This window comes from Odocoileus virginianus, chromosome 2 (genome assembly GCF_023699985.2).
Source record: "Odocoileus virginianus isolate 20LAN1187 ecotype Illinois chromosome 2, Ovbor_1.2, whole genome shotgun sequence".
Taxonomy (NCBI): Eukaryota; Metazoa; Chordata; class Mammalia; order Artiodactyla; family Cervidae; genus Odocoileus; species Odocoileus virginianus.
This window is the reverse complement of record NC_069675.1, coordinates 6037804-6064334: the sequence shown is the minus strand read 5'-3', so window position 1 is coordinate 6064334 and position 26531 is coordinate 6037804. Positions and strand designations below refer to the sequence as shown.

Genomic DNA, 26531 nt, shown 5'->3' with positions numbered 1-26531 from the left:
TAGGTGCATCCAAGTGTTTCTTCCTCTTCTTAGGTGGACCCCAGGCCTGTCTAATTAAGAGGTAGACCTAATTTAGCCTTTTGTTGTTGTTTAGTCGCTAAGTTGTGTCCGACTCTTTTGGGAAGCCCTGGACTGCAGTTCTCCGGGCTTCTCTGTCTTTGGGATTTCCCAGGCAAGAGTACTGGAGTGGGTTGCCACTTTCCTTTCCAGGGAATCATCCTGACCCAGGGATCGAACCCACATCTCCTGCATTGGCAGGCGGATTCTTTGCCACCGAGCCACCAGGAAAGCCCACATTTCTTACTTTCTCCTCTCTCTTTTTCACCACTACTATGTCTGTAATCGGGTGGCTTTCAAACTTTTCTTTGACCTTGACCCACAGACAGGAATATATTTATGTGTTTGTGCATAATTCTAACAAATATGTTCTAAGTCCGTCGTTGCCCTTATAAAGTGATATGGGGACTTCCTTGGAAGTCCAAAAAAGTAAAAACAAACAAAAAATTGGCATGTTTATAAAAATAGCTGATTTCTGATAGGCTACTTCATAAGCTGAAAAGCACACGTGCCACATGTGGTCCAGGCTTTGCCATGTGATACACGTTAAGTGACTTTCCTTTTTGGCCCTTTGAGGTCTCGGGTGTGCAGTCGGCTTGCAGTGGTTTACGGTATTTTTGACTCTCATCATAAGACTTCCCTGCAGAGGAAATTAAGAGTTCGGAAAATTTCTCTGCCATTTGGCACCTCTTGTAGGAAGTAGAAGACAGTTGGGTGGGAAAGTTCCAGCATGGTGTTTGTTTTTGCTGGAGAGACGCACAGCCGAGTCAGATTAGGACAGGCTGACGGACTTCACCGCCACCTCCCCTGACCTCCGCTCGGTGATAGATGTTACATTCGGGTGTGCTTTCTGTCTCAAGGTGTGAGCTTAGTTTTGCTCCAGAGTGGTTTTCTGTTGTCATAAGTCTTCTCCTGGAGAGGCAGAAGAAGTTTTTAAAGGGATGGAAGTCTCGTTTTGGGGATGATGTGACCTCAAGTCTTAATTCCATGTGATATACTGTGTTGGGGCTCCATTGGAATTTTATCCACGCTGTCTGTGGTTAGCAGGTGGAAGGCACGCATGGTTTCTCAGCTAACAGTTGGCCCTGCGAGCTTAGGAACAGGATCAGTGAAAAGCTGTCTCATGGCATCCCTGAAGACGGACTCAGGAAGATGAAGTGGTGGGCAGAGTGTTTGCTCTCTGCACAAAGTAACCTTTTTGGTGTCAAGACCTAGGAAGTACTGGACCAGAGGATGACGTAAGTGTTACTTGAAAATGAAAATGCAGCTCCTTACTGGAGGGACCCCAGGGTACTTCAGGTTCGCAGAGAGTGAGCTCACACCCTGGTTTGCCTTTCATCGGATACCTGTGACCTTGGAGATACAGCTGACCCCCTTTCCTCGCACAGCCTTCGTTTGACATCAGTGAGGCTGTGCCCGGAACAGAAAATCGCAGAGCCAGTCCTGGCCCCTCTCTGTTCCTCCTCAGTCCTCTGAGTTGTTTCTCTTTTTTTCTGGGGAGGGTGTAGGAGGGGTAAATTAGGAAGTATATGAAAACATACGGCAAAAGACTGAAGACCAATACAGATACTCTTTTCCCCATGTGTTCCTTACCCTTTGTTTTGTTTTTGAGCTTTTTATTTTGTATTGGGGCATGTTGTGACAGTTTCAGTGGACAGCAAAGGGCCTCAGCCATCCATAATACATCTATCCATTCTCCCCCAAGCTCTCCTCCCTCCCAGGCTGCCACGTAACATTGAGCAGAGTTCTCTGTGCTGTATAGTAGGTCCTTGTTGGTTACCCATCTGAAATGAACAGTGTGTGCATGTCCATCCCAAACTTCCTGACTTCCCCTCATCCCTCCTCCTGTTTTGCTTGTTGTTGTTTTTGTTTTGTTTTTTAAATATTCTGACTAGTTGATTTTACGATGATGGATAATAAAAGCTAAATAAAGATCTATAAGGGGAAGTATAAATTAGGAGTTTTGGGTTAGCATTTGCATACTACTATACATAAAATAAGTAAGCAACAAGGATGTACTGTATAGCACAGGGAACTCAATACTGTGTAACAACCTAGATGGGAAAATAACCTGAAAAAGAATAGGTATATGTATAACTGATTCACTTAGCTTGTACACCTGAAACTGACACATATTATAAATCAAAGGTACTCTGATATGAAATGAAAATTAAATAAAAAAAGATCTAGAGAGAGAAAATCTTAAAGTTCTGGAGAAGAGAGGAGAGCTGGCCATCAAGGAGCCCATGAACATGTTTATCGGCTGCAGTGGCCCGAGGCTGTCTCCTGCGATGAGCTGTCCCCACAGTTGAACTGTTCATCACAGATGAACTTAGGCATGGTCCCCTCCCCACAAAGACACCGTTTGCCAGCCCATGGGACTTAGGAGGTATCCTGGTGAATGATAGCTGCATGGCTGCCACCTGAAGACAATGAATGGACAGTGGGAGTGCAGCCAGTCTAGTAAATGAGACGTGTCTCAGCGCTGAATGTGAGGAGCCAGGCAGACACTGTGGGTCTTCAGTTCAGGCGGACATTGTTTAGAGGCGTCAAGAGAGTCCTGTTGCAGAGCCTGGAAATACGTGGGCTTTTTTGTTTGTTTCTTCTGTGGAGGTTCAAGTCTTTAAACTTTTGTACATGAAGAGCTGGGGGTTGGCAGTTGCTGCTAGTGGTAAAGAACCCGCCTGCCAGTGCAGGAGAAATAAAGAGACATGGGTTCGATCCTTGGGTCAGGAAGATTCCCTGGAGGAGGAAATGGCAACCTGTTCTAGTGTTCTGGCCTGGAGAGTCCGTAGGACAGAGGAGCCTGTCGGGCTACAGTCCATAGGGTTGCAAAGAGATGGACACGACTGAAGCAATTTAGCACGCACATACGAAGAGGTAGCGTTGTATCTGCATAAAGCAGACGTCCTGGATGACCTAGTCAAGGAAGTTCACTTAATCCGACTTAAGCTGATGTCCTGTGAGTACCAGCAGAGGCACTGGCACATACTGAGGCTGTGTTTCTGGGTCATACCGTGCCAGTTTGAGCAGAGCTGGCCCAAGTGAGACCCCGGCCGGATTCTCTCTGGTGGCTCCTATAGAGGTGCTGGTGGTCCATGTTGCTTCTTAGCTGCAACAAGGCAAGAAGGTGGAAACGTGTGGCTTGAGGCTGTTGTTTCACAGTGGTCTCGCCCTCCCGTAAGAGGAGTAGGGAGACCGTAGGGCCAGGGGCTTCCTGGTTGGGTAGGAAGTGGAGATATGGCCACTCACCCCAAGTGGGCTGCTGCTTTTGCTTATGATCCAGAAAGAGCAAGAGGGGAGAGGTGGACTCACCGAGAGCTGCATGGGGTCACTGGTGGTGAATGGTGTCTTTCCCCTCCCCCCATGTTCAGATGTGTGCAAGCCCTCCCCCACCAGTGTGATGGTATTTGGAGGTGGGCCCTTTGGGAGGGGATTCAGTTCAGATGAGGTCATGAGGGTGGGGCCCCATGTTGTGGTTAGTGTCCTTAGCAGAAGGATGAGAGTCTGCTTTAGTGATGATCAGAGGCTGTTGCTTTGGTGATGCCATGCCTAACACTTGGAGAATACAGGGGAAAAAAAATACCTTTGTGTTTTAGGTGTGTTTTTTTTTGGGCAGGGGGAGGCTCAGCAAGTAGCAGGTGGGATCTCAGTTCCCCAACCAGGAGTTGAACCCATATCCCCCGCACTGGAAGCACAGAGTCTTAACCTGTGGGCCACCAGGGAAATCCTGAAATACCGCTGTTTGAAGTCTCACTTTTCGTTATGAAGTATTCTCTTAGGTTCTTCTTTTTACTCCTTCCCAAGGTGCACGTCAGAACTCGCCATAGGCACCCCAAACCACAGGTCCAGGGTGAGCTCTCTGGCAGTTTTGCTTGTTTCTTTTCTTCCTGGCAGTTTAACGCAGGGGGTGTTTATAAGGTCTTCACGAGTGTTCACACTCTGGGGAGAGCAAGACTGTAAATAATAGAGAGAAATGTCGGCTTAGCACAGAGCGTGTCTGATCTCTGTGTGAGTGGCCCATGGCTCTGTGGGTCCTTACGCCCCTCACGTTGGCTGGACTGCTCGGCACTCTTGTCCTCTAGCCTTCATCTCCCTGAGGGTAAGGTGTCTCCTGCTTCCCATTTGAACAAACCTGCGCTCCTAGCTGGGGGATCACCTGTTTCCACGCCAGATGTGCCAGTCACAGGTGCCTCTTCTAGTCCAGGACCGAGCTTACTTCAAGTCCTGGACTTTATCAGTAGGGGCTGGCGCAGTTCCCGGGCCAAGGTGTCCACTCTCCAGTGGGGAGGACTAGGAGCTCCTTTTGGAGAACTAACGCCAACTCAGACAGCTAAGCTTTTTGATAACCGTGTTGTGGAATGCTTCACTAATAGGCTGATTGTGTTTTTACTTGCCTTTGAAAGAAATTAACTTACTAGATAACCACTGGATGTTTCTGTGGTTTTGTTTTAACATGTACGGTAAAACCTCTTTTTATGTGTGTTCTGGGGGATTTTGTTAGAAAACATACAGAGGACAAATGGGTGAACCTGGAAATGTCCCAGCGGCAGGGAGTGCCCTGGGGCCACGGGCAGAGCCACCTCAAGGCAAATTTTCATCCCTTTTGAGGGACCCCTGTGCTTGCAGGGGGAATTCTGTGAGACCATCGGAATCAGGCCACCCTGGGGCTTGTTTGCTCTGGATGGCTGTGTAACTATAGACGTTTCGGTCCCTTGAGTGGAAGGAGTCAGAGTTCCACCCGTTAGCCAGGCTGGCAGGACTCCTGCAGAGAGGTCCCAGAACAGCTCGGCGGGTTGGCTGGCCCGTCCGTGTGGCAGCTGGACTGTGGCCCTGGTGCAGGGTGCCTTCCGTGTCAGCTGGCAAACTGTGGCATGAACCCGGAATGTTTTAACCACATAAATGCAGGACTCCTATTTGGAAAGCAAGTTTGTATTCTAGACATTGGTTCTGTCTCTTAATCTCTGTGTCCTTTTCTGTTCTTACCCAGGTGCCACGTTAGAGGAAATAAACCAGCACTGGGACTGGCTGGAGCAAAATCTCCTCCACACCTTGTCTGTCTTTGATAATAAAGATGACATTGCCAGTTTTGTCAAAGGGAAGGTGAAGGTAGGTTCCACCCACCCCACCCTCCGGCTGTCTTAAAAATTTGACTTCACTGGGTCTCAGTTGTAGCCTGTGGACTCTTAGGTACAGCATGCAGGATCTAGTTCCATGACCAGGGATTGAACCTGGGCCCTTGCATTGGGAGCATGGAGTCTGAGCCACTGGACCTCCAGGGAAGTCCTGAAGCCAAGTCCATTGACCTCGACGTTTCTCCCAGTTTCACGTCTCTGTTATCACGGCTGCATAACACTCAGGACCCTGCAGCATTTTTGATCATATTCTTTTCCTTTAACAGTATCTCTACTATAATTGAACTTCTGGGCTTAATTATTGTTGTTGTTTAGTCACTGAGTCGTGTCTGACTCTTGCGACTCCATGGACGGTAGCCCACACAGCTCTTCTGACATGGGATTTCCCAGGCAAGAATGCCAGAGTGGGCTGCCATTTCCTCCTGCAGGGGATCTTCCTGACTCTGGGATTGAACCCATGTCTCCTTCACTGGCAGGCAGATTTTTTTTTTTTTTTTTAAACCACCGAACCACCAGGGAAGCACTGAAACCAAATGAGTTTGACTTGTCATCAGTCAAATTTTAAAGAGTCAGTCTGACAGGATCCACCCGCAATGGAAACAGAACAAAACCCTAGTTCTTGGGCCTAAGGTTTCCTTATCCTTTACAGAAGTGAAGGTCCCTGTTTATCTCAAGGGGAAAAAAATGTTCAGGTTCATGTTTTTGCATAGCAACAATGTTATTTGTCTCCTGAAATGAGTTATGAGCAACTTCTTTGCAGCTGTGACATTTTTGTCCCTCTTTTATTTAGTTGCAGCTAGCACTTTTCTCTTTCTGCAAGTGGATATTTATTCTTAAAACATGTTAATTGAATGAAATGAAAACCAAGTAAGTTTTGAGAAGGGAGAGGACTGTTTGGGGGGAGGTCTTTCTTACCTGCTGTGAGCTATATCCTATGTAACAGGTCTCATTGCAGTAAGAGGCTTGGTAACTGGTGCTTTGAAAACCCTCACAGGCAGGGAGAGAACCTTTCTCATTCTAATTTTAACTCTCTTACTAAACAGTTTCACATATTAGCCTGTAATGTCGTTTTCATCCCTTAGGGTAAAACATCCCAGACCACTGATGTTTTTTTTTCCTCGCTCTTTCTAAAAAGTCTGCCTTTCCAGTATCCTAAGTGTTTTGGCTTTTAGTAAAGGGTCTTAGAGTAAATTCTCATTTTTTGGGAAAGATTTGTTTCTTTTTGGCTGTGCAGGGTCTCCGCTGCTGCTTTCGGCCTTTCTCTGGTGGCGGCGAGCAGGGGCTGCTCTCGCACCGTGTTTCGAGGGCTGCTTGTTGCGGAGCCCGGGCCCTGGAGCGCACAGGTTTCCGTGGCTGCGGCCGCGTGGCTTTGCAGTTGCCGCTCCCGGGCACGAGAGCTCAGGCTCGTGGTGCGGTGCGCGGGCTTGGTCGCTCCAAGGCGTGTAGGATCTCTGGGGCCCAGGGGTGGAACCTGTGTCCCTGCACTGTCAGGCGGACTTTTAACCGCTGGGCCACTAGGGAAGCCCTACATTCTTAATTTCGAAAGGGCCAAGAGGAGCATCGTTTTCCTTCGGGGACTGGGGATAATTACGGGGTCAGGAGGACGGCCGGGAGGACTGAGACTGTTGGCTGGCGTCCTCTGTTGCGGTCCCCTGTGGCCTGTGGGCTTAGCAGATGGGTGCGGGTCCCAGTGGGTCTTTCTCAGCGCGTGTGTTACCCCCACAGGGTGGTCCAGCGTGGTTCCCCAGGTCAGGCCGCACTGACAGAAATACCTGTTTCACAGTTATTTTCACATTTACCTTCTTTTCTTGGTCTCATCTTAGTTCTGGTGGTTCTTTGATTTAGGTGTTTCTCCTCTTCATCAGGAGGAAGGAAATGCATTTCTGCTGCAGTGACTTTTGGAAAGTCAGAAGTAGGGGGGGGAAAAACTTTTGCCCTAACCTCTTATGTTCTGTGCTGGGGGCCTGGAAATTAAACCAACAGAAGATTGCTTAATGAGAAAAACAGAGTTTATCAGCTTAGGCAGTGCACGTAAAGGTGGGAACAACTCCACAGTGAATAGCTCAGTGGGATGGTTAGGACGTGGGGCTTGGGCAGCATCATAATGAAGAATAGCATGTTTACAGAGAAGCGATGAGTCAAAGGAACAAAGAGTGTGAGCTCTTGGGTGGCAAGCCGCCGGATGCTGGATCCTAGAGCGAGACCAGCCACGCCAGTTGGGTTTGCCGTGTAGGCTCCTCCTGTCTGGTGCCCCTCATGCTGGTCAGAGTCCAGAGTTGTCTCTCATGAGTCAGAGCCCAAGAGCTGTCTTCCTCTTTCTGGCATAGGATGGGGAGACACCTTTACAAATGGAGATTTGTATCCTGTTTTTAGGTAAATAGTGGGGAAGGGCAGAGAACTTTTTTTTTTTGGCATCTGCTGTTTCTCAAGTGTCTTTAGCTCAAAATAATTCTTAAGCCCAAGTGGCATATTTGGGGAGGGGGCATACACCGATCCCTCTGGGTTTCCCAGGTGTCTCAGTGGTAAAGGATCCGCCTGCGGTGCAGGAGACGTGGGTTTGATCCCGGGGTTTGAAGATCTCCTGGAGAAGGAAATGGCCACCCTCTCCAGTATTCTTCCCTGGGAAGTCCCATGGACAAAGGAGCCTGGTGGGCTACAGACCATAGGGTCACAAAGACTCAGACACTACTGAGCACACATGCATACACAGACACACACACACAGATACACAGACAGACACACATACATGCACACACACACACACATGCATACATGCATATACACAGAGAGACACATGCATACACACACAGATATACACACACATACATGCACATACACAGATATACAGAGACACACACGCACACATAGATATACAGAGACACACACACGTACATGCATACACACACATGCATACACACATGTACATGCATACACACATATGCATACGCACACATATACAGAGACACACATATACATACATGCATATATACACACAGACACACACATATATGCATACACGCACACATAGATATACAGAGACACACACATACACACATACACATACATGCATATACACACAGAGACACACACACTCTGATCCCTTATACTTCACAGCAGACGTGCCTTTTAAGTCCCAGGGAGGCTGCTGGCCTGGAGTGGGTGCCAGGGGCTGAGGGGACCGGCTGGTCAGAGGTTGGTTGTGTCTTCGGGGCCACCATGTGGTGTTGGTTCTTTGTTTGTCCTGGGGGATTGAAACCATCTGGGAGTTGGGGCTTTCCTACCTGTATCCTGACCATTCGACTTACTCTATGGAACGTTCAAGGAAGCCTCTGCGTTGAGCTGACTCGGCCATCACAGAGACCAGGAGCTGTGTGGCTGCCCTTGTGACTGTCTGCCTGCTATAGAGGCCTCTTAAAAATCCCCTTCACGGCTCATGATGCACAGCATTTGTTACATATTAGATAACTTTGAAAAAATACCTCTCCCGACTTCCCTGGTGGTCCAGTGGTTAAGATTGTGCCTTCCAAGGCAGTGGGTATACTTTGCTACCTAGCTGGGGGGCTAAGATCCCATATGCCTCTCACCAAAAAAAAACCACATAAAACTGAATCAATGTTGTAACAAATTCAGTAAAGACTTTAAAAATGACCCTTATCAAAAGGATCTTTAAAACATAAAATACCACTCTTAGTTATAACTTCTATAATGTCTTGCGAATAAAATTTGGAAAATAAAGAAAAACATCGTGAGAGCAATGAAAATCCCTTGAGGTTTTTACCAGCCTTCAGATTTATTTTTTAAGAAACTTTAACTTATATTTTTATTTTAATGATAATGTACAGGATATTTTCTAAAACTGCTCGCACAGTGTAGATTTGGGTAGCAATCCCCTGGTGGCTCAGAAGGTAAAAAATCCACCTGCACTGCAGGAGACATGTGCAGGAGATTCGGGTTTGATCCCCGGGTCAGGAAGATCCCCTGGAGGAGGGCATGGCAATGCACTCCAGTATTCTTGCCTGGAGAAGCCCATGGACAGAGGAGCCTGGCTGGCTACAGTCCATCGGGTTGCAAAGAGTCAGTCATGACTGAAAGACTGACACTTCCACTTCCCCTGCCCCCCAAAAATGGTCTTATAGCTTTTCATGAAACACCCCTGCAAGAACAGAAAGGAAGGGAAATGCTAATAAAAATAAATAGAAAGACAGAATTACAAGTGTATTTTCAAAATTGAATAGCATATTTAAAGCCCAAGGCCTGGGAGTTCTTAAACAGAAGAAACTCTGAGAAGAAAAATGAAAAAAAAATGTGCAGTGAGGTCCCAAGAATGGGAATCAGGATTCTTATAATGTCAGTGCTTTGTCCTCATTAGGATCAGGCCACAATCTTATATTCTAGACCCTTCTCCCCCTTCACCCCAGATTTAGAGAGTATCCTCACTGTCATTTGGCATCAGCAAAACTAACTGTACATTCAGATTCTCCTTCCCCTTGCTTTGGAGGTGTGGATAGCCTCAGGAGCCCCGGCCATCCCATCGCTCTCCTGCCTTAGAGGACTCGAGGGGTTACGCCAGCAGTGAATGCATCTAGTGTCACTTAGGCAGCAGTTGTCAACTTTACACCCCAATTTTTTTAACTCATTGAGGAAGATGCTACGAGTTTTTTATAAAAGACCAACTTTTATTTCTTTATTTTGATTGAAATATAGTTGATTTAGGGCTTCCCAGGTAGCACTAGTGGTAAAGAACCTACCTGCCAGTGCAGGAGACAGACACTCGGGTTCCATCCCTGGGTCGGGAAGATCGCCTGGAGGAGGGCATGGCAGCCCACTGCAGTATTCTTGCCTGGAGAATCACATGGACAGAGGAGCCTGGCGGGCTACAGTCCATGGGGTCGAAAAGAGTCAAACACGACTGAAGTGACTTAGCACACATGCATAGTGGATTTATAATGTGTTAATTTCTGCTATACTACAAAGTGATTCAGTTATATATACACATTCTTTTTTATTTTTTTACAAAAAATACCCTTTTCAATTATGTTTGATCACAGGATGTTGAATACAATTCCCTGTGCTCTATAATAGGACCATGTTGTTTGTCCATCGTATATATAATAGTTTGCATCTGCTAATCCCAAACTCCCAATCCATCCCTCCCCCCATTCCCCTTGGTAACCACAGGTCTGTTCTCTGTGTCCGTGAGTCTGTTTCATATCATAGAGGTGTTCTTTTGTATGAAAGGACTAACTTTTAAACCCTGGTGTGGCTGATGCTTCAAAGTTGATGCATAACCTCCTGAGACCATCATTTGACCTCCTATCTCTGGAGGGAGGAGCAGGGAGGATTATAAGGTAGTAACCCATTTGAGAACTGGGGCTTCGAAGTCAGAAACTCACTCAAAACCTCGGCTGGTAAGCGGCCGAGAGACAGACTGGTCTGAGGATCCCCCCAGCTTGCTTCCTTCCCTCCGGGCATGTTTCTGGAGAGTGGACCGGATCCCCATCCATCCTACGGGTCTGTCTGAGCGGGGCTGGCTCCACGGCTGCCGGTGCTCGACGGTCCTGGCGCTTTTCCTGACCCTGGGCCCCTTCTGTGTGCCAGGCTCTGATTGCCGAGGAGACGAGCAGCAGGCTGGCTGAGCAGGAGGAGGAGCCCGAGAAGTTCCGCGAGGCCTTGGTGAAGTTCGAGGCCAGGTTCAACTTCCCCGAGGCCGAGAAGCTGGTCACATATTACTCCTGCTGCTGCTGGAAGGGCCGCGTGCCCCGCCAAGGCTGGCTGTACCTGAGCATCAACCACCTGTGCTTCTACTCCTTCTTCTTGGGCAAGGAGCGTAAGTCAGGCGTGAGCGGTCCCTCCCGGTGGAGCTGGCTCCGGGGATGCTCAGCACTGGTCCCGGGACCAGTCACTGGGTGAAGAGTTAGACAGCAGGATTTAGATAAGTGATCAAGACCTAACAGCTGGCATGTGGTTAATTTCCAAATGCCCTGTGCAGACAGTCATATTGTGTTATATATACGAGTACCACTAAGGAGGTTTGATTTTATTTTTTTAATTTTTATTGGAGCATTGTTAATTTACAGTGTTGTGTTAGTTTTTATTCTACAGCAAAGTGAATCAGTTATACATACACACTTTGTTGTTTAGTAGATACGTTGTGTTCAACTCTTTGCAACCCCATGGGCTGCAGCACACCAGGCTTCCCTGTCCTTCACTATCTCCCAGAGTTTGCTCAAACCCATGTCTATTGTGTAGATGATGCCATCCAACCATCTCATCCTCTTTCACTAGCTTCTCCTCCTGCCTTCAATCTTTCTCACCATCAGGGTCTTTTCCAGTGAGTCAGCTCTTCTCATTAGGTGGCCAAAGTATTGAAGCTTTAGCATCAGTGCTTCCAGGAAATCAGGGTTGATTTCCTTTAGGATTGACTGGTTTGATCTCCTTGCTGTCGAAAGGACTCTCAAGAGTCTTCTCCAACACCACAATTAGAAAGCATCAATTCTTAGGCTCTCAGCCTTCTTTATGGTCCACCTCTCACATCCATACATGACTACTGGAAAAACCACAGCTTTGACTAAATGGACCTTTGTCAACAAAGTGATGTCTCTGCTTTTTAATACACTGTCTAGGTTTGCCATAGCTTTTCTTCCAAGGAGCAAGCATCTTTTAATTTCATGGCTACAGTTAACATCTGCAGTGATTTTGGAGCCCTAGAAAAAAAAATCTGCCACTGTTTCCATTTTCCTCCCATCTGTTTGCCATGAAGTGATAGGACCAGATGCCATGATCTTAGTTTTTTGAATGTTGAGTTTTAAGCCAATGTTTTCACTCTCCTCTTTCACCTTCTTCAAGAGGATGTTTAGTTCCTCTTCATTTTCTGCTATTAGAATGGTATCATCTGCATATCTAAGGTTATCTGAGGAAATTTCTGAAATACATGCATATATATATATATATATATCCACTCTTTTTTATTTTTTAAAAGTTTATTTATTTGGCTGCTCTGAGATATTTTAGTTGTGACACGCTAACTCTTAGTTGTGGCACGTGGGATCTAGTTCCCTGACCAGGGATTGAACTGCCGGCCCCCTGCATTGGGAGCACAGATCCTTAGCCGCTGGACCACCAGGGAAGTCCCTATCCACTCCTTTTTAGATCCTCTCGTGTATAGGCCATTTCAGAGAACTGAGTTCCCCTGTGCTATACAGTAAGTCCTTATTAGTTATCTATTTTATACATAGTAATATGTATATGTCAGCTGCAATCCACAGAGGTTTGATTCTAGGAGAATTCATTTCTTCTCCTGCCTTCAGGAACCTTTCTTTGTAGCTCCCTTCATGCACCTTCTGAAGAGTTTTTGCTACTTTGAAAATGGTGTTGTAATTGAGGGCGCAGGAGTTCTAAAGGAATAGGACAAGCTGTACTTCTGAACCCAGGGGGCCATTTGAAGAATTCTGAGGTGTGAGCATAGCAGGTATTTGCAGAAGGGGGTTCCTCACCCTGGACCCCCTGAGATCCAGGCAAGAGTTCACTTCTCACACATTTTTTCTACCCACAGTCATTGTCCTGGGCGACAGGATTCCGAGGTAAGAAAGGGAAGCCACAGGGTCAGTGGTATATAGAAATGTTCAAAGTCATGACCATTGAAACTTCTTCCGGAACAAGTGTTGTCTCAAGTGCCCACGCAGGGTGGTGTGTGTGCTGTGTTTATATTTATATATATGTATATGTTTTTCCTTCCTGCGTTTGTTTTTATTTCACGTGGAGCCAGTGGGCAGGGCTCCTCTTGCATTCTGCTGTGGCCAGCGTCCTGCACGTGGTCACCCCTGGCCCTGGGCTCTGACACCCAGTACACGCCCCCTGTGTGCACAGCCTTCCTCACCCTTGGAATCGGCTCCCACCTGACCCTTACCGTTCTGGGTTTTCTGGTTTCTGAAATGCTTCTCAAAACTAACACCCTGTCTCTCCTTGCCTTCCCAGTTCTTAGGCCTGTTTGGGAACTCTTGTTCATCCTTCAAAATTCAGTTCAGATTTTCTCATCTCTCGGAAGCCTTCGCTGCTCCCCTTGTAACTTGTCCTGCACTCGTGTCTCTGTTTTGGGTCCTGTCAAGTCAGTGGTCTGTTTTTTTCCTACTTGAATGAGCTTCTTAAGTGCAGGGCTCTTCCCAAGGTGGTTGCTTAATGAGAGAAAGCAAGGGTAGATGGAGTGTGTGTATGTGAAAAGACTATATAAAAGCAAATGTAAGGGTCTTAAGAAGCTTATTCTCAGCCCTGATGTAGAAGTGTGGCCTTTTAAATGATCAAAGCACTGGAAACAGTATTGCAAGATTGTTGTTGTTGTTCTCTTGCCCAGGTGTGTCTGACTCTTTGAGACCGCATGGACTGTAGCACACCAGGCCTCTCTGTCCCTCACCATCTCCCAAAGTTTGCCAGAGTTCATGTCCATTGCATCGGTGATGCCATCCAGCCATCTCATCCTCTGATGCCCTCTTCTCCTGTCTTCAGTCTTTCCCAGCATGAGGGATTTTTCCAGTGAAAAAGCTTTTCCAATGAACAGCTTGGCTGTTTGCATCAGATGACCAAAATACTGGAGTTTCAACTTCAGCATCAGTCCTTCCAGCAGTTTGGCTGGTTTGATCTTGAGATTGACTGGTTGGATCTCCTTGCTGTCCAAGGGACTCTCAGGAGTCTTCTCCAGCACCGCAGTTTGAAGGCATCAATTTTTTGGTGCTCTGCCTTCTTTACGGTCCAGCTGTCACAACCAAACGTGATGACTGGGAAGGCCATAACCTTGACTGTATGGACCTTTGTCTGCAGAGTAATGTCTCTGCTTTTCAACACACTGTCTAGGTTTGTCATAGCTATCCTGCCAAGAAGCAAGTGTCTTCTGATTTCATGGCTGCAGTCACCATCTGCAGTGATTTTAGAGCCCAAGAAGAGGAAATCTGTCATTACTTCTGCCTTTCCTTCTCTATTTTCCATGAAGTGATGGGGCTGGATGCTAGTTTTTTAATATTTAATTTTAAGCAGGCTCTTTCACTCTCCTTCACCCTCATCAAGAGGCTCTTTAGTTCCTCTTCACTTTCTGCCATTAGAGTGGTATCATCTTCATATCTGAGGTTGTTGATGTTTCTCCCACCTATCTTAATTCTGTCTTGTAACTCAGCCAGCCTGACATTTCTCATGATGTGCTCAGCATGTAGGTTAAACAAATAGGGTGACAGCAGACAGCCCTGTCTTATCCCTTTCTCAATCTTGAAACAATCAGTTATTCCATACAGGGTTCTAACTGTTGCTTCTTGACCTGCATACAGGTTTCTCAGGAGACAGGTAAGATGGTCTAGTATTCCCACCTCTTTAAGAGCTTTCCACAGTTTGTTACGATCCACACAGTCAAAGGCTTTGGTGTAGTCAATGAAACAGAGGTAGATGGTTTTTGGAATTCCCTAGGAATTCCCTAGCTTTCATCTATTGAATGTTGGCAATTTGATCTCTGTTTCCTCTTCCTTTTCTAAATTCAGCTTGAACATCTGGAAGATCTTGGTTCGCATAATGCTGAGCCTAGCATGTAAGATTTCAGGCATGACCTCACTAGCAAGGGAGATGAGTGCAATTGTCCGATGGTTAGCACATCCTTTAGTACTGCCCTTCTTTGGAATTTGAATGAGGATTGACCTTTTCCAGTCCTTTGGCTGCTGCTGGGTCTTCCCGATATGCTGACATATTGAATGCAGCACCTTGATGGCATCATCCTTTGGGGTTCTGGATAGTTCTCCTGGAATTCTGTCACATCCTCTAGCTTTAGTAACAGCATTGCTTCCTAAGGCCCACTTGGCTTCGCTTTCCAGAATGTCTTGCTCTGGGTGGCTCACCACACCGTCTTCATCATCTTGTTCAGCGGGATCTTTTTTCTGCAGCTCTTCTGTGTATTCTTTCCATCTTTTCTTGAACTCTTCAGCATCTACTAGGTCTCTACCATTTATTTCCTTTTTTGTGCCCATCTTTGGGCAAAATGTTCCCTTGATATCTCCAGTTTTCCTGAGGAGGGCTCTGGTCTTTCCCCTTCTGTGGTTTTCTTCTAGTTTTATGCACTGTTCATTGAAGAAGGCTTGTCTTCTGTTGCTCCCTGCTTTTCTTCGGAAATCTGCATTTAGTTGGATATACCTTTCCCTTTCTCCCTTGCTTTTTGCTTCTCTTCTTTTGTTAGCTATTTGTAAGGCCTCCTCAGATAACCACTTTGCCTTCTTGCTTTTCTTTTTCTTTGGGATGGTGTTGTTCACTGCCTTCTGTATAGCAATGGAGCTCCATCCATGGTTCTTCAGACACACTGTTTACAAGTTCTAATCTCTTGAATCTATTCATTACCTCCATTGCATATTCATAGGAGATTTGATTTAAGATGTACCTGGCTGGCCTAATGATTTTCCCCACTTTCTTTAGCTTAAGACTGAATTTTGCTCTGATACACTGACGATCTGAGCCACAGGCAGCTCCAGGTCTCATTTTTGCTGACTGTATACAGCTTCTCCATCTTCGGCTACAAAGAGTATAATCAATTTGATTTTGGTATTGGACATTTGGAGACGACCATGTTTAAAGTCGTCTCTTGTGTTTTTGAAAAAGGATATTTGCTATGACCAATGCATTCTCTTAGCAGAATTCAGTTAGCCTTTGCCCCACTTTATTTTGTTCTTCAAGACTTGTAACTTGCCTGTTACTCCCAATATCTCTTGACTTTTGCATTCCAATCCCCAGTGATGAATGGAACATCTTTTTTTTTTGATGTTAGTTCTAGGAGGTTTTGTAGGTCTTCATCGAACTGATCAACTTCAGCTTCTTTGGCCATTTATTGCAAGATAAATGGAGAGAAGTGAGAGAAATGAAAACAGTTCATTGTCCCCTTTTTTAATTTGAAAAAGAAAATGAATTATTTTCCAACAGTTATCAGTCATCATCACTAAACCTGATTTTGTTAAGTCAGTGAAACTTGGAAAAAAGAAATGGTTCCTAATAATTGATAACATTGATCATTTTAAGTTGTTCTGTATGTCCCTCCCCATTTGTTCCACATCAGCCACTAAGCCTAACAGCCATGGCACTGGAAACATTTCTGAGAACAGGACGCTTGTACACGGTACTGTTAGCACTGTATTACGTTAAAAAGAGTTCCATGGAAAGCAGTTGTACTCTGTTTTCCAAGATTTGGACACCTGTCACTTGACACAGTCTACATGTTGGGCCGGTTCCTCCAAACCAGATCACAAATCCTCTTTTGCCCTCCCATTTTTTTCATAGCTTATGTCATGAATGCAGCTATTGAAACCAGAATTTATGTGGATCAAGAAATGTCTGCATATTTTGCAAATATTTCAGTTTAACCATTTGGGGGAAAGTTTCCCTGTTATTAACTTGGTATGTCAGAACGATGTTCCTTGTACGTGTGCAGTAGCCAGCAGCTTGTCTTAAATCTTGAAGAAAATGATTAGAACATGAATTGGGTTCTAACAAAGCAGCTGCCAGGCAGTTCTGCGCTTCCTCTTTCCTGCTCTGGCTTAAAAAGTATTTGCATTTCCGCTGCAGGAAAAGCTTTGCACCGATGCATTCAAATTTGGGTTACATTTGAGGGTAAAATCTGTGTTTGCTCTTTTTCTCTTCTAGTTAAACTTGTCGTCCCTTGGGTTGACGTCCAGAGGTTGGAGCGGACATCCAACGTCTTTCTGACGGACACCATCCGCATCACCACCCAGAACAAGGAGCGGGACTTCTCCATGTTCCTGAACCTGGACGAGGTGTTCAAGATCATGGAGCAGCTGGCCGACGTGACGCTCCGGAGGCTGCTGGACAATGAGGGCTTCGACCTGGACCCGGGTCTGCAGGAGCCCAGCCAGATCACCAAGAGGTAGGAGCCTGCATCCCTGGGTGCCCCTCGCCCCTCGGGGCTTACGGCCCACGCACCACTTCCCCTGGCACGTGCTCTGCTAGCTTCACTGCGTTAGACTGAAATTTCCCTTGTGACATAATCCACGTTTTTCCCGTGTGGTTAATCCGGACGGAGAGATGATAATTGGCAGTGATGGTTTTTCATTTCCTTTATGCAGTAGGCTTTGATGCCTGGATCCAGTTTCTCCTTCTTTTCAGGTATTATTTCAAAACTGATTTTCATAAAAAAATACTTCCAGGAAATTCCCTGGTGGTACCATAGCTAAGACTCCTAGCTTTCACTCTTGTGATCCTGGGTTTGAGCTCTGATTGGGGAACTAAGGTCCTGCAAGCTGTGTGGCACAGTAAAAAAAAAAAAAAAATTCCAGGAAATGCAATATGGGTAACCTCATGATAGAATTCTATTCAGCCTGGGACTTTTTTTTTTTTTTCCTATTACATTACTTTATAGAAGACAATTTCAGAACCGCTGGATGTTTTTGCCACCAATTTGTCATAAGAAGGCTGATCCCCTTCATGGATCACAATCTTGTCATGGTGAAGGCACTTGCATAATTCAGTGAGGCTGTGGAGCCTTGATGCGTGGGGCCACCCAGGGCGGACAGGTCACTGTGGAGAGTTCTGACAAAGCGTGGTCCTCCAGTGGAGGGCATGGCAAACCACTCCGGTATTCTTGCTGTGAAAACCCATGAACAGTGTGAAAAGAAAGCTGCCTTACTAAGAGTGTGATCGACATTTTGTTATTCATTGGCTCCCCATTGATACTGGACGTGAGGACTTCTGAGGTAGTTGCTTGAATTAGTTGTCACTTTAAAGAAGCTTGACTTTATTATCCAGATTCAAACTGTGGTATTTGAGCTTGACTCTGATTTCTGCCTTCGTGGTTCTAACTGGGTAACTGTAGGGCTGATGCCTTTGTAAGAGTTCACGTTTGTAAATCCTTTGAAAAGCAAGTTTCCCAGAAAGTGCTGCCCTGGCTGGATGTTTTTGATGTAGTTACAGAATCAGCACTGCTTTCTGAATACTATTTGTCATTAAAAAAAATTTTTTTATTTCGGTAAAATACACATAACAGAGCTTCCCAGCTGGTTGCTAGTAGTAATGCAGAAAACCCAAGAGATGTAAGTTTGATCCCTGGGTCAGGAAGATCCCCTGGAGGAGGAAATGGCAACCCACTCTAATATTCTTGCCTGGAGAATTCCATGGACGGAGGAGCCTGGCGGGCTACAGTCCATGGAGTCACAAAGAGTCAGACATGACTGAACACACACACCATTTTAGTTCTTGACACGTGATACAAATTTTGTCATCTTAACCATTTTTATTTTTTGAAACTTTTTTGAAAATGAATGAAAGTCTTTAAATTCTGCAGTGCTTTACAGGTTTTAAAAGCGTCACACATGTGATTTTTTAATTTTATTTTTTATGTTTTGGCCACACTGTAAGGATCTTAGCTCCCCTACCAGGGATCAAACCCATGCCCCCTGCATTGGAAGCCTGGAGTCTTTAAAAAATTTCTTTATTTTTAATTGGAGGATAATTGCTTTACAATGTTGTGTTGGTTTCCATCCAGCAGTGTGGCTCAGCCGTAAGTACACGTATGTCCCCTCCTTCCTAGCCTCCCTCCTGCCCCTCCTGGCGTCACGCAGCACTGGTTGAGCTCCTGGCGCCATTCAGCAGCTTCCCACCAGCTACCTACTTTACGCATGGTCGCGTATATGTTTCTTTTCTTTTCTTTCATTTATTTTTTTTAGTTGGAGGCTGATGACTTTACAGTATTGTAGTGGTTTTTGCCATACATTGACATGAATCAGCCATGGAGTTACATGTGTTCCCCATCCTGATCCCCCCTCCCACCTCGTGTATGTGTTTCAGTGCTACTCTCTCACTTCATCCCACCCTCCCCTCTCCCCATGTGCTTACAAACCTGTTCTCTGTGTCTGCGTCTCTATTCCTGCCCTGAAGATAGGTCCATCAGTACCTCTTTTCTGGATGCCATATATGTGTGTTAATACCTGATATTTGTTTTTCTCTTTCTTATTTATTTATTTATTTTTTCCATTTATTTTTATTAGTTGGAGGCTAATTACTTTACATCATTGCAGTGGTTTTTGTCATACATTGAAATGAATTAGCCATGGATTTACATGTATAAACTTATTTCACTCTGTATAACAAGCTCTGGGTTCATCTACCTCATGAGAACTGATTCAGATGTGTCCCTTTTTATGGCTGAGCAATATTCCATTGTATACATATACCACAACTTCCTTATACATTGATCTGTTGATGGATATCTAGGCAGGGAAGCATGGAGTCTTAACTACTGGAAACCACAGAAGTCCCCAATATGATTTTATATTATCCCACAATAATCATTTTTTAAATCCCTCACTCCTGTTTTGTCTCTCCCTCTCTTCTCTCTCCACTAGTAACCACTAGTTTGTTCTCTGTGAGTCTGCTTTTTTGTTTTATTCACTAGTTTGTTGTATTTGAGATTCTATATATAAATGGTATCATATGGTATTTGCCTTTCTCTGACTTACTTCACTTGGCATAACGGCCTCCAAGTCCATCCCATCCATGTTGCTAAATGGCAAAATGTCACTCTTTTTAGATGTTTGAACAATATTCCGTTGTATATACATACCACATCTTTATCTGTTCATCTGCTGATGGACACCTAGGTTGTGTCCACATCTTGGAAATTGTAAATAGCACTGCTGTGAACATTGGAGTGCATGTATCTTTTCAAATTACTGCTTCTGTTTTTGGGGGGATACATACCCAGGAGTGGAATTGTTGTTCAGTCTCTAGTTCATTTCCCACTCTTTGTGACCCCATGCCAGGCTTCCCTGTCCCCTCACCATCTCCCAGAGTTTGCTCAAATTCATGTCCATTGAGTCAGTGATGCCATCCAAGCATCTCATCCTCTGTCATCCTCTTCTCCTCCTGCCTTCAATTTTTCCCAGCATCGGGATCTTTTCCAGTGAGTTGGCTCTTCACATCAAGTGGCTAAAGCACCGCAACTTCAGCTTCAGTCCTTCCGATGAGTATGCAAGGTTCATTTCCTTTAGGATCAACAGGTTTGATCTCCTTGCTGTACAAAGGACTCTCAAGGGCCTTCTCCGGCACCACAGTTCAAAAGCATCAGTTCTTTGACACTCAGCCTTCTTTATGATCCAGCTCTCACACCCATACATAACTATTGGAAAAACCACAGCTTTGACCTTTGCTGGCAAAGTGCTGTCTCTGCTTCTTAATATGCTGTCTAGGTTTGTCATAACTTTTCTTCCAAGAAGCAAATGTCTTAATTTCATGGCTGTAGTCATCATCCACAATGATTTTGGAGCCCAAGAAAATAAAGTCTGTCACTTTTCTATTTTTTCCCCATCTATTTGCCATGAGTGATGGGACCAGATGCCGTGATCTTAGTGGAATTACTTGGTCATATGGTCTTTTAGTTTTCTGAGGAACCTCCATACTCTTCCCCATAGTGTCTGCACCAATTTCCATTCCCACCAACAGTGTAAAGGTTTCCCTTTTTTTTTTTTTTTTTTCACATCCTCACCAACATTTATCGCTATTGTTCGTTTTGGTAACAACTCTTCTGACCTGTGCCCAGTGATGTCTCATTGTGGTTTTGATTTGCATTTTCCTAATCATTAGTGATCATCTTAATCATTTTTCAGCCTATGGTTCGGTGGTATTAAGTACATTCATGTTGCTGTGTAATCATCACCACCATTCATCTTTAGAGATCTCGTCTTTCAAAATCGAACTCTGTCCGCATTCAACACTGACTCCCCACCCATCCCCAAGTCCCTGGCACCCCCCTCTTCTACTTTCTGTGTCTCTGATCTGCCTCCTCTAGTGAAATCCTAAAGAATTTGTTTGTGGGGTGTGTGTGTGTGACTGTCCTATTTTACTTTGCCTAATGTCCTCAAGGTTCATCCACCCTGTAGATTGTCAGAATCTCCTTCCTTTTTAAGACTGAATAGCAACACTCCATTGTACATATGTACTGCGTTTTGCTTACCCAGTGGATACTGAGCTCCTTCTCCCTTTGGCTGTTCTGAATAATGTTGCTGTGAATATGGGTGTGCAGATACCTCATCAAGACTCTGCTCTCAGTTCTTTTGGACACATGCCCACCAGTAGAATTATTGGATCATATTGTAATTCTAGTTTAATTTTTTAGGAGCCACTCCTCATTAAAGCTTTTTTAAAACATTCATCTATTTTTAACATTGCTTAACATTGCTTAAGGGCTCCCTGATGCCTCAGTGGTAAAGAAGCTGCCTGCAATGCAGGAGATGCAGGTTTGATCCCTGGGTCAGGAAGATCCCCTGGAGAAGGGAATGGCTATCCACTCCAGTATTCTGACCTGGAGAATTCCATGGACAGAGGAGCCTGGCAGACTACAATGTCTACTGTCTTCTCTGAACATTTAGGGCATTTAGGGGAATGTGTGTCTTTTTAATTAGTGGTGTCTGAATGGCAGGCAGTGTCTAAGAGTTTTCATGTGTTCGGAAAGGATTCAAAGACACTTCCTGCCATGTGTATATTGTAAATTGATCACTTTTGAAAACAAAAGTGGAGTTTTGGGTAAAATCCCACTGAGTTTCACTCGTTGTTGTGTCATTTCCGATAATCTGAGAGCTCTTTGTGGAGTGTGGATGCCGCTCACCCCTCTTATGAAAGGGGACCCTTTGGTCTTCTGACTCCCAGCCCCTAGCTCCTCTCTGTACCTCTGGCCCCAGGCTTCCCATCACCGAGTCCCGCTCCATCTCAGGACCCAGAAGACACCCAGTACAGAGGGTCGTCTCTCTCCCATATTTCTTTAATGTCTCTAATTTGATACCTAAGTGTTTTTAGTCCAGCTTACAAAGATCTGTTAAAAATGAAGAAAGCCATCCCTGTTGTATGCATTGTTCAAGAGCTCAAGGACGGATTTCCCTGGTGGTCCAGTGGCTAAGACTGTGCTGCCAGTGCCAGGGGCCTGGGTTCGATCCCTGATCAGGGAACTAGAGCCCACATACCGCAACTAAGAGTCCCATGCCTCAACCAAAGGTCCTGCATGCTGCAATGAAGATTGAAGTTTCCACATGATGCAGCCAGGATTGGGTGCAGCCAAATAAATAAATGTGAACAGAAAGAAAAGCACTCATGGAAACCACCAAGGAGAGCTTTGACGTCTTTCACCACGTTTGCACACAGATGGGGAGGCCAGCTCACAGCTGAAGTGCTCTGGTCTGTCCACGGGCTTGGGATCGCAGGCGATTCTTCACACAGTTCCTGATGTTCTATCATGACTGTACTTCCAGGGGCGGCATTTTTAATTTGGGGTAGAAATGAGCAAAGGAAAGGAAAATGGAAGGCTTGTAGCACTTAGGACCCTTTAGGAGACATCATCCATGTTGGAACAAAACTCATCTGTGTTGAGAATCTTGCCGAAACAGGTGAATTCTACAAGACTGTCGGCCCCACCCCCAAGTTCTGGAAACTTGCAGAAAGGAGAGGAGAGAAGGGGCACAAAGGACCCCAGCGATGGCCACTGGTGGGTTTGCCTGGCCCTCGGGTGTCTGGGGCCCCAAGGTGGACGTCAGGGTCTTGGTCCGTGGTGTATTTTGCCGGTCACTGCACTTGAGGGACTTCCTCCAAAAGTGAAAGGCATGTCGTTCCCGCCAGCTCCTGGCAGGTCCTCACTTGGAGCTCTCTGTCCTGGAGACGTCAGCCTGAGGCCGTAAACAGGTAATGACTCAGTCAACTTGACATCCTGCCAGGACAGCCCAGGTTGAACTTGAGGAAAACAGGCTCTCCTTGCTCAGGGCACAGTGTGGGGCTGGAATGCTCCTCCCCCTTTTGTTGATGTAGCTTTCCTTCCGTTCCCAGACCCTGGCTTTGAAGGTGCCCTTAGGGTCGGATTACGGGTTAGACATGATTGCTGCTTGGGTGCTCCCCTGGAACTTCGGGGCACAGAGCAGCGCGAGCTCGGACCTCCCCGGGGAGCAGGGAGGAGGGGATGGGGCGCCGTCCCCCGGGTCCCTGAGACACGTTAGGGCTGCAGGACTCTCCAGAGGACCGCCTGACCCTCCTGATGCAGGTTCGGGATCCAGGGGGCCACAGGGGGCCAGCGGGGCGAGGCCTGGGAGGGGGCTTTCCAGAGGGCGGGAACGAGGAACAGGTTGAGTGGCCCTGACACTTCACCAGGAAATATCAATTCTGAAGATGTAAAGGATGGGGTGAGATAAGGATAGCGCACTATTTTAGGGGGACCTCACACAATTCATCTCAGGACAGAGTCTTGGGGCCCCTGAAGCCAGTAAATGTGTGCAGGCTCCTTGGGTGGCCAGCTTCTGCTTTTCACTGGCACTTTAAGGTTCTCTCTCTAGATCTTGTTTTTTTAATTTAATTTTGATTTTATATTAGATACTTCCTTGGTGGCTCAGTGGTAAAGAAAAGACCTGTCAGTTCAGGAGACAAGAGACATGGGTTCGATCCCTGGGTCGGGAAGATACCCTGGAGGAGGGCATGGCAACCCACTCCAGTATTCTTGCCTGGAGAATCCCATGGACAGAGGACCTGGCGGGCTGCAGTCCATGGGGTCACAGAGAGTAGGACATGACGGAAGTGACTGAGCGCAGCGCAGTAGTTGGCTTACAATGCCGTATTCGTTTCAGGTGTCCCGCAGAGTGGTTCAGCTCCCCATATACATGTATCCATTCTTTTTAAGATTCTTTTTCCATATGGATTATCAGAGTATTGAGTAGAGTTCCTTGTGCTATACAGTCGGTTCTTGTGATTACCTGTTTCATACATAGTAGTGTGTGTGTGTTAATCTTAAACTTCTAATTTACCCCTACCCTGCCTTTCCCCTTTGGTAATCATAAGTGTGTTTTCTAAGTCTGTGAGTCTATTTTGTAAATAAGTTCATTTGTACAATTTTTTAGATCCTACAAATAAGTGATAGATATGGTATTTGTCTTTCTCTGTCTTACTTCATTTAATATGATACTCTCTCTCTGTCCATTCCTGTTGCTGCAAATGGCATTAGTTCATTCTTTTTTTATGTATGGGTAATATTCTGCTGTATATGTTATATATACCACATCTTCTTTATTTGTTCAACTGTGGATGGACATTGAGGTTGCTTCCATGTCCTGGCTCTTGTAAACAGTGCTGCAGTGAATACTTGGGTATATGTATCTTTTTGAGTTACCATTTCCATTTACCAATATATGCCCAGAAGTGGGATTTCAGGGTCATATGATTTCAGGGTCTATTTTTAGTTTTTTTAAAAGTTTAGTTATTTTTAGTTGAAGGATAATTGCTTTACAGTATTGTGTTGGTTGCTACCAAACATCAGCATATTTTTAGTTTTTTAAGGAACCTCCACACTGTTCTCCACAGTGGCTGCAACAATTTACATTTCCACCAACAGAGTAGGAGAGTTCATACTGGATTCTTACACATTTGCTTTGTGATAATTCATGGTGTACTCAAGCCAGGAAGGCAGACTTGCCCTGGCCTGTGTTTGCTGCATCACCTCTCTGCAGAGGTGACTTGTTTGGCCTCTGGTTCTCACTCCAAAGGTTGGCCGTGGGGTGGTGAGGGGCTAGAGAGGTGCAGGAACTGGGGCCTCGCACCTTTTTGCATCCCCTTCTATATCAGGTTGTGCCAGGGGTTTAAAAGTGTTTTATTTATAATCTAGTGAGTTCAGTCACATGTCTGCCTCTCCCCCTTCTCCCTCCTCTGCCAGGGACCTGGAAGCTCGGGCACAGAACGAGTTCTTCCGGGCCTTCTTCAGGCTGCCAAGGCGGGAGAAGCTGCACGCCGTCCTGGACTGTTCCCTCTGGACCCCGTTCAGCCGCTGTCACACCGCCGGGCAGATGTTCACCTCCGACAGTTACATCTGCTTTGCCAGCAAGGAGGCCGGCTGCTGCAAAGTCATCCTACCACTCCGAGAGGTAGACCTGCCCTCCTCTCATGGGGTGGGGTTGCTGGGCGACGGAGGGGATGTGGATGCTCACAGGGCAAGGCTCTGCCTCTGAGGATGGGCGAGTCTAGAGAGATGCTTGGCCTGAGTTGACCAGGGGCCCCTGCTTTTTTTCTGTTGTTGCCTGGCAACCTGAAATTTGCATAGATGTGAATGGTGAGAACAGGCACCCTGGCCTCCACATTACTGATAAAGCTGTTATTAAAATGTTCATGCCTAGCAATGAAAGCTTTTCCAACAGCCCTTAGGAAGGAGTCCTCCCCTTTCACCCACCAAAACAGAAGAGAAAAAAGTGACCTATTAAAAAAAATCACCTTTTGAAAAGAAATGTCAAGTTGCTTCCTTTGTATATCCTTCTGGAATTTTATGTAAAAATTCAGAAAAATGCTTCTCTTCCTGGTGGCTCAGATGGTAAAGAATCCGCCTGTTATGCAAGAAACCCGGGTTTGATTCCTGAGTCAGAACCATCCCTGGAGAAGGCAGTGGCTACCTACTCCAGTATTCTTGCCTGAAGAATCCCATGAACAGAGGAACCTGGTGAGCTACAGTCCGTGGGGTTGCAAACAGTCAGAAACGACTGAGCAACTAACACTTTCACTTTCCAGCTATAAAATTCCAGAGTTCTCTTCTTGGAAGTGGAGTCTGCTTTGAGATCTTCTGAGCTCAGTCCTGTGATTTCGGGGCATGTCTGTTGTGACAGGACCCACAGCTCTGTCAAATGTCAAGACTTCCAAACTCTTGCTGTTATAATAAACAGACTAAGCAATATTCAGAAAAACTCAGTTTTTTCATTCATGTGATTGACCCCCATTTTTCTGCATCTGATGACTTCATTTTACAAATACCCTTAGAGCACAGCAAGAATTCCTTATATAGTTATTTTTTTTAATTCTATACATATAATGTGAAGTCAGGTGGGCCTTAGGAAGCATCACTATGAACAAAGCTGTGGAGGGGATGGAATTCCAGTTGAGCTATTTCAAATCCTGGAAGATGACTTTGTGAAAGTGCTACACACTCAGTATGCCAACAAATTTGGAAGACACAGCAGTGGCCACAGGACTGGAAAAGGTCAGTTTTCATTCCAATCCCAAAGAAAGGCAATACCAAAGAATGCTCAAACTACTGCACAATTGCACTCATCTCACACACTAGTAAAGTGATGCTCAAAATTCTCCAAGCCAGGCTTCAACAGTATGTGAACCGTGAACTTCCAGATGTTCAAGCTAGTTCTTAGAAAAGGCAGAGGAACCAGAGATCAAATTGCCAACATCCACTGGATCATTGAAAAAGCAAGAGTTCCAGAAAAACATCTTTTTCTGCTTTATTGACTATGCCAAAGACTTTGACTGTGTGGATCACCACAAACTGTGGAAAATTCTTAAAGAGATGGGAATACCAGACCA

General features: G+C 45.6%; 1 protein-coding gene across 5 annotated transcripts in view; it reads left to right on the top strand.

The window, feature by feature from the left end:
* The window catches only part of TBC1D8 (TBC1 domain family member 8), a 143160-nt gene that overhangs the window by 75304 nt on the left and 41325 nt on the right, over window positions 1-26531 (top strand). For 4 of the 5 annotated variants that reach the window (XM_070475018.1, XM_070475015.1, XM_070475004.1 and 1 more), the window contains 4 exons: window positions 5048-5166; window positions 10791-11019; window positions 16845-17085; window positions 24889-25096. In XM_070475018.1, the coding sequence (XP_070331119.1) occupies window positions 5048-5166; window positions 10791-11019; window positions 16845-17085; window positions 24889-25096 (797 nt within the window). The remainder of the gene's footprint in view (window positions 1-5047; window positions 5167-10790; window positions 11020-16844; window positions 17086-24888; window positions 25097-26531) is intronic. The other variant, XM_070475029.1, reaches the window with a different exon arrangement.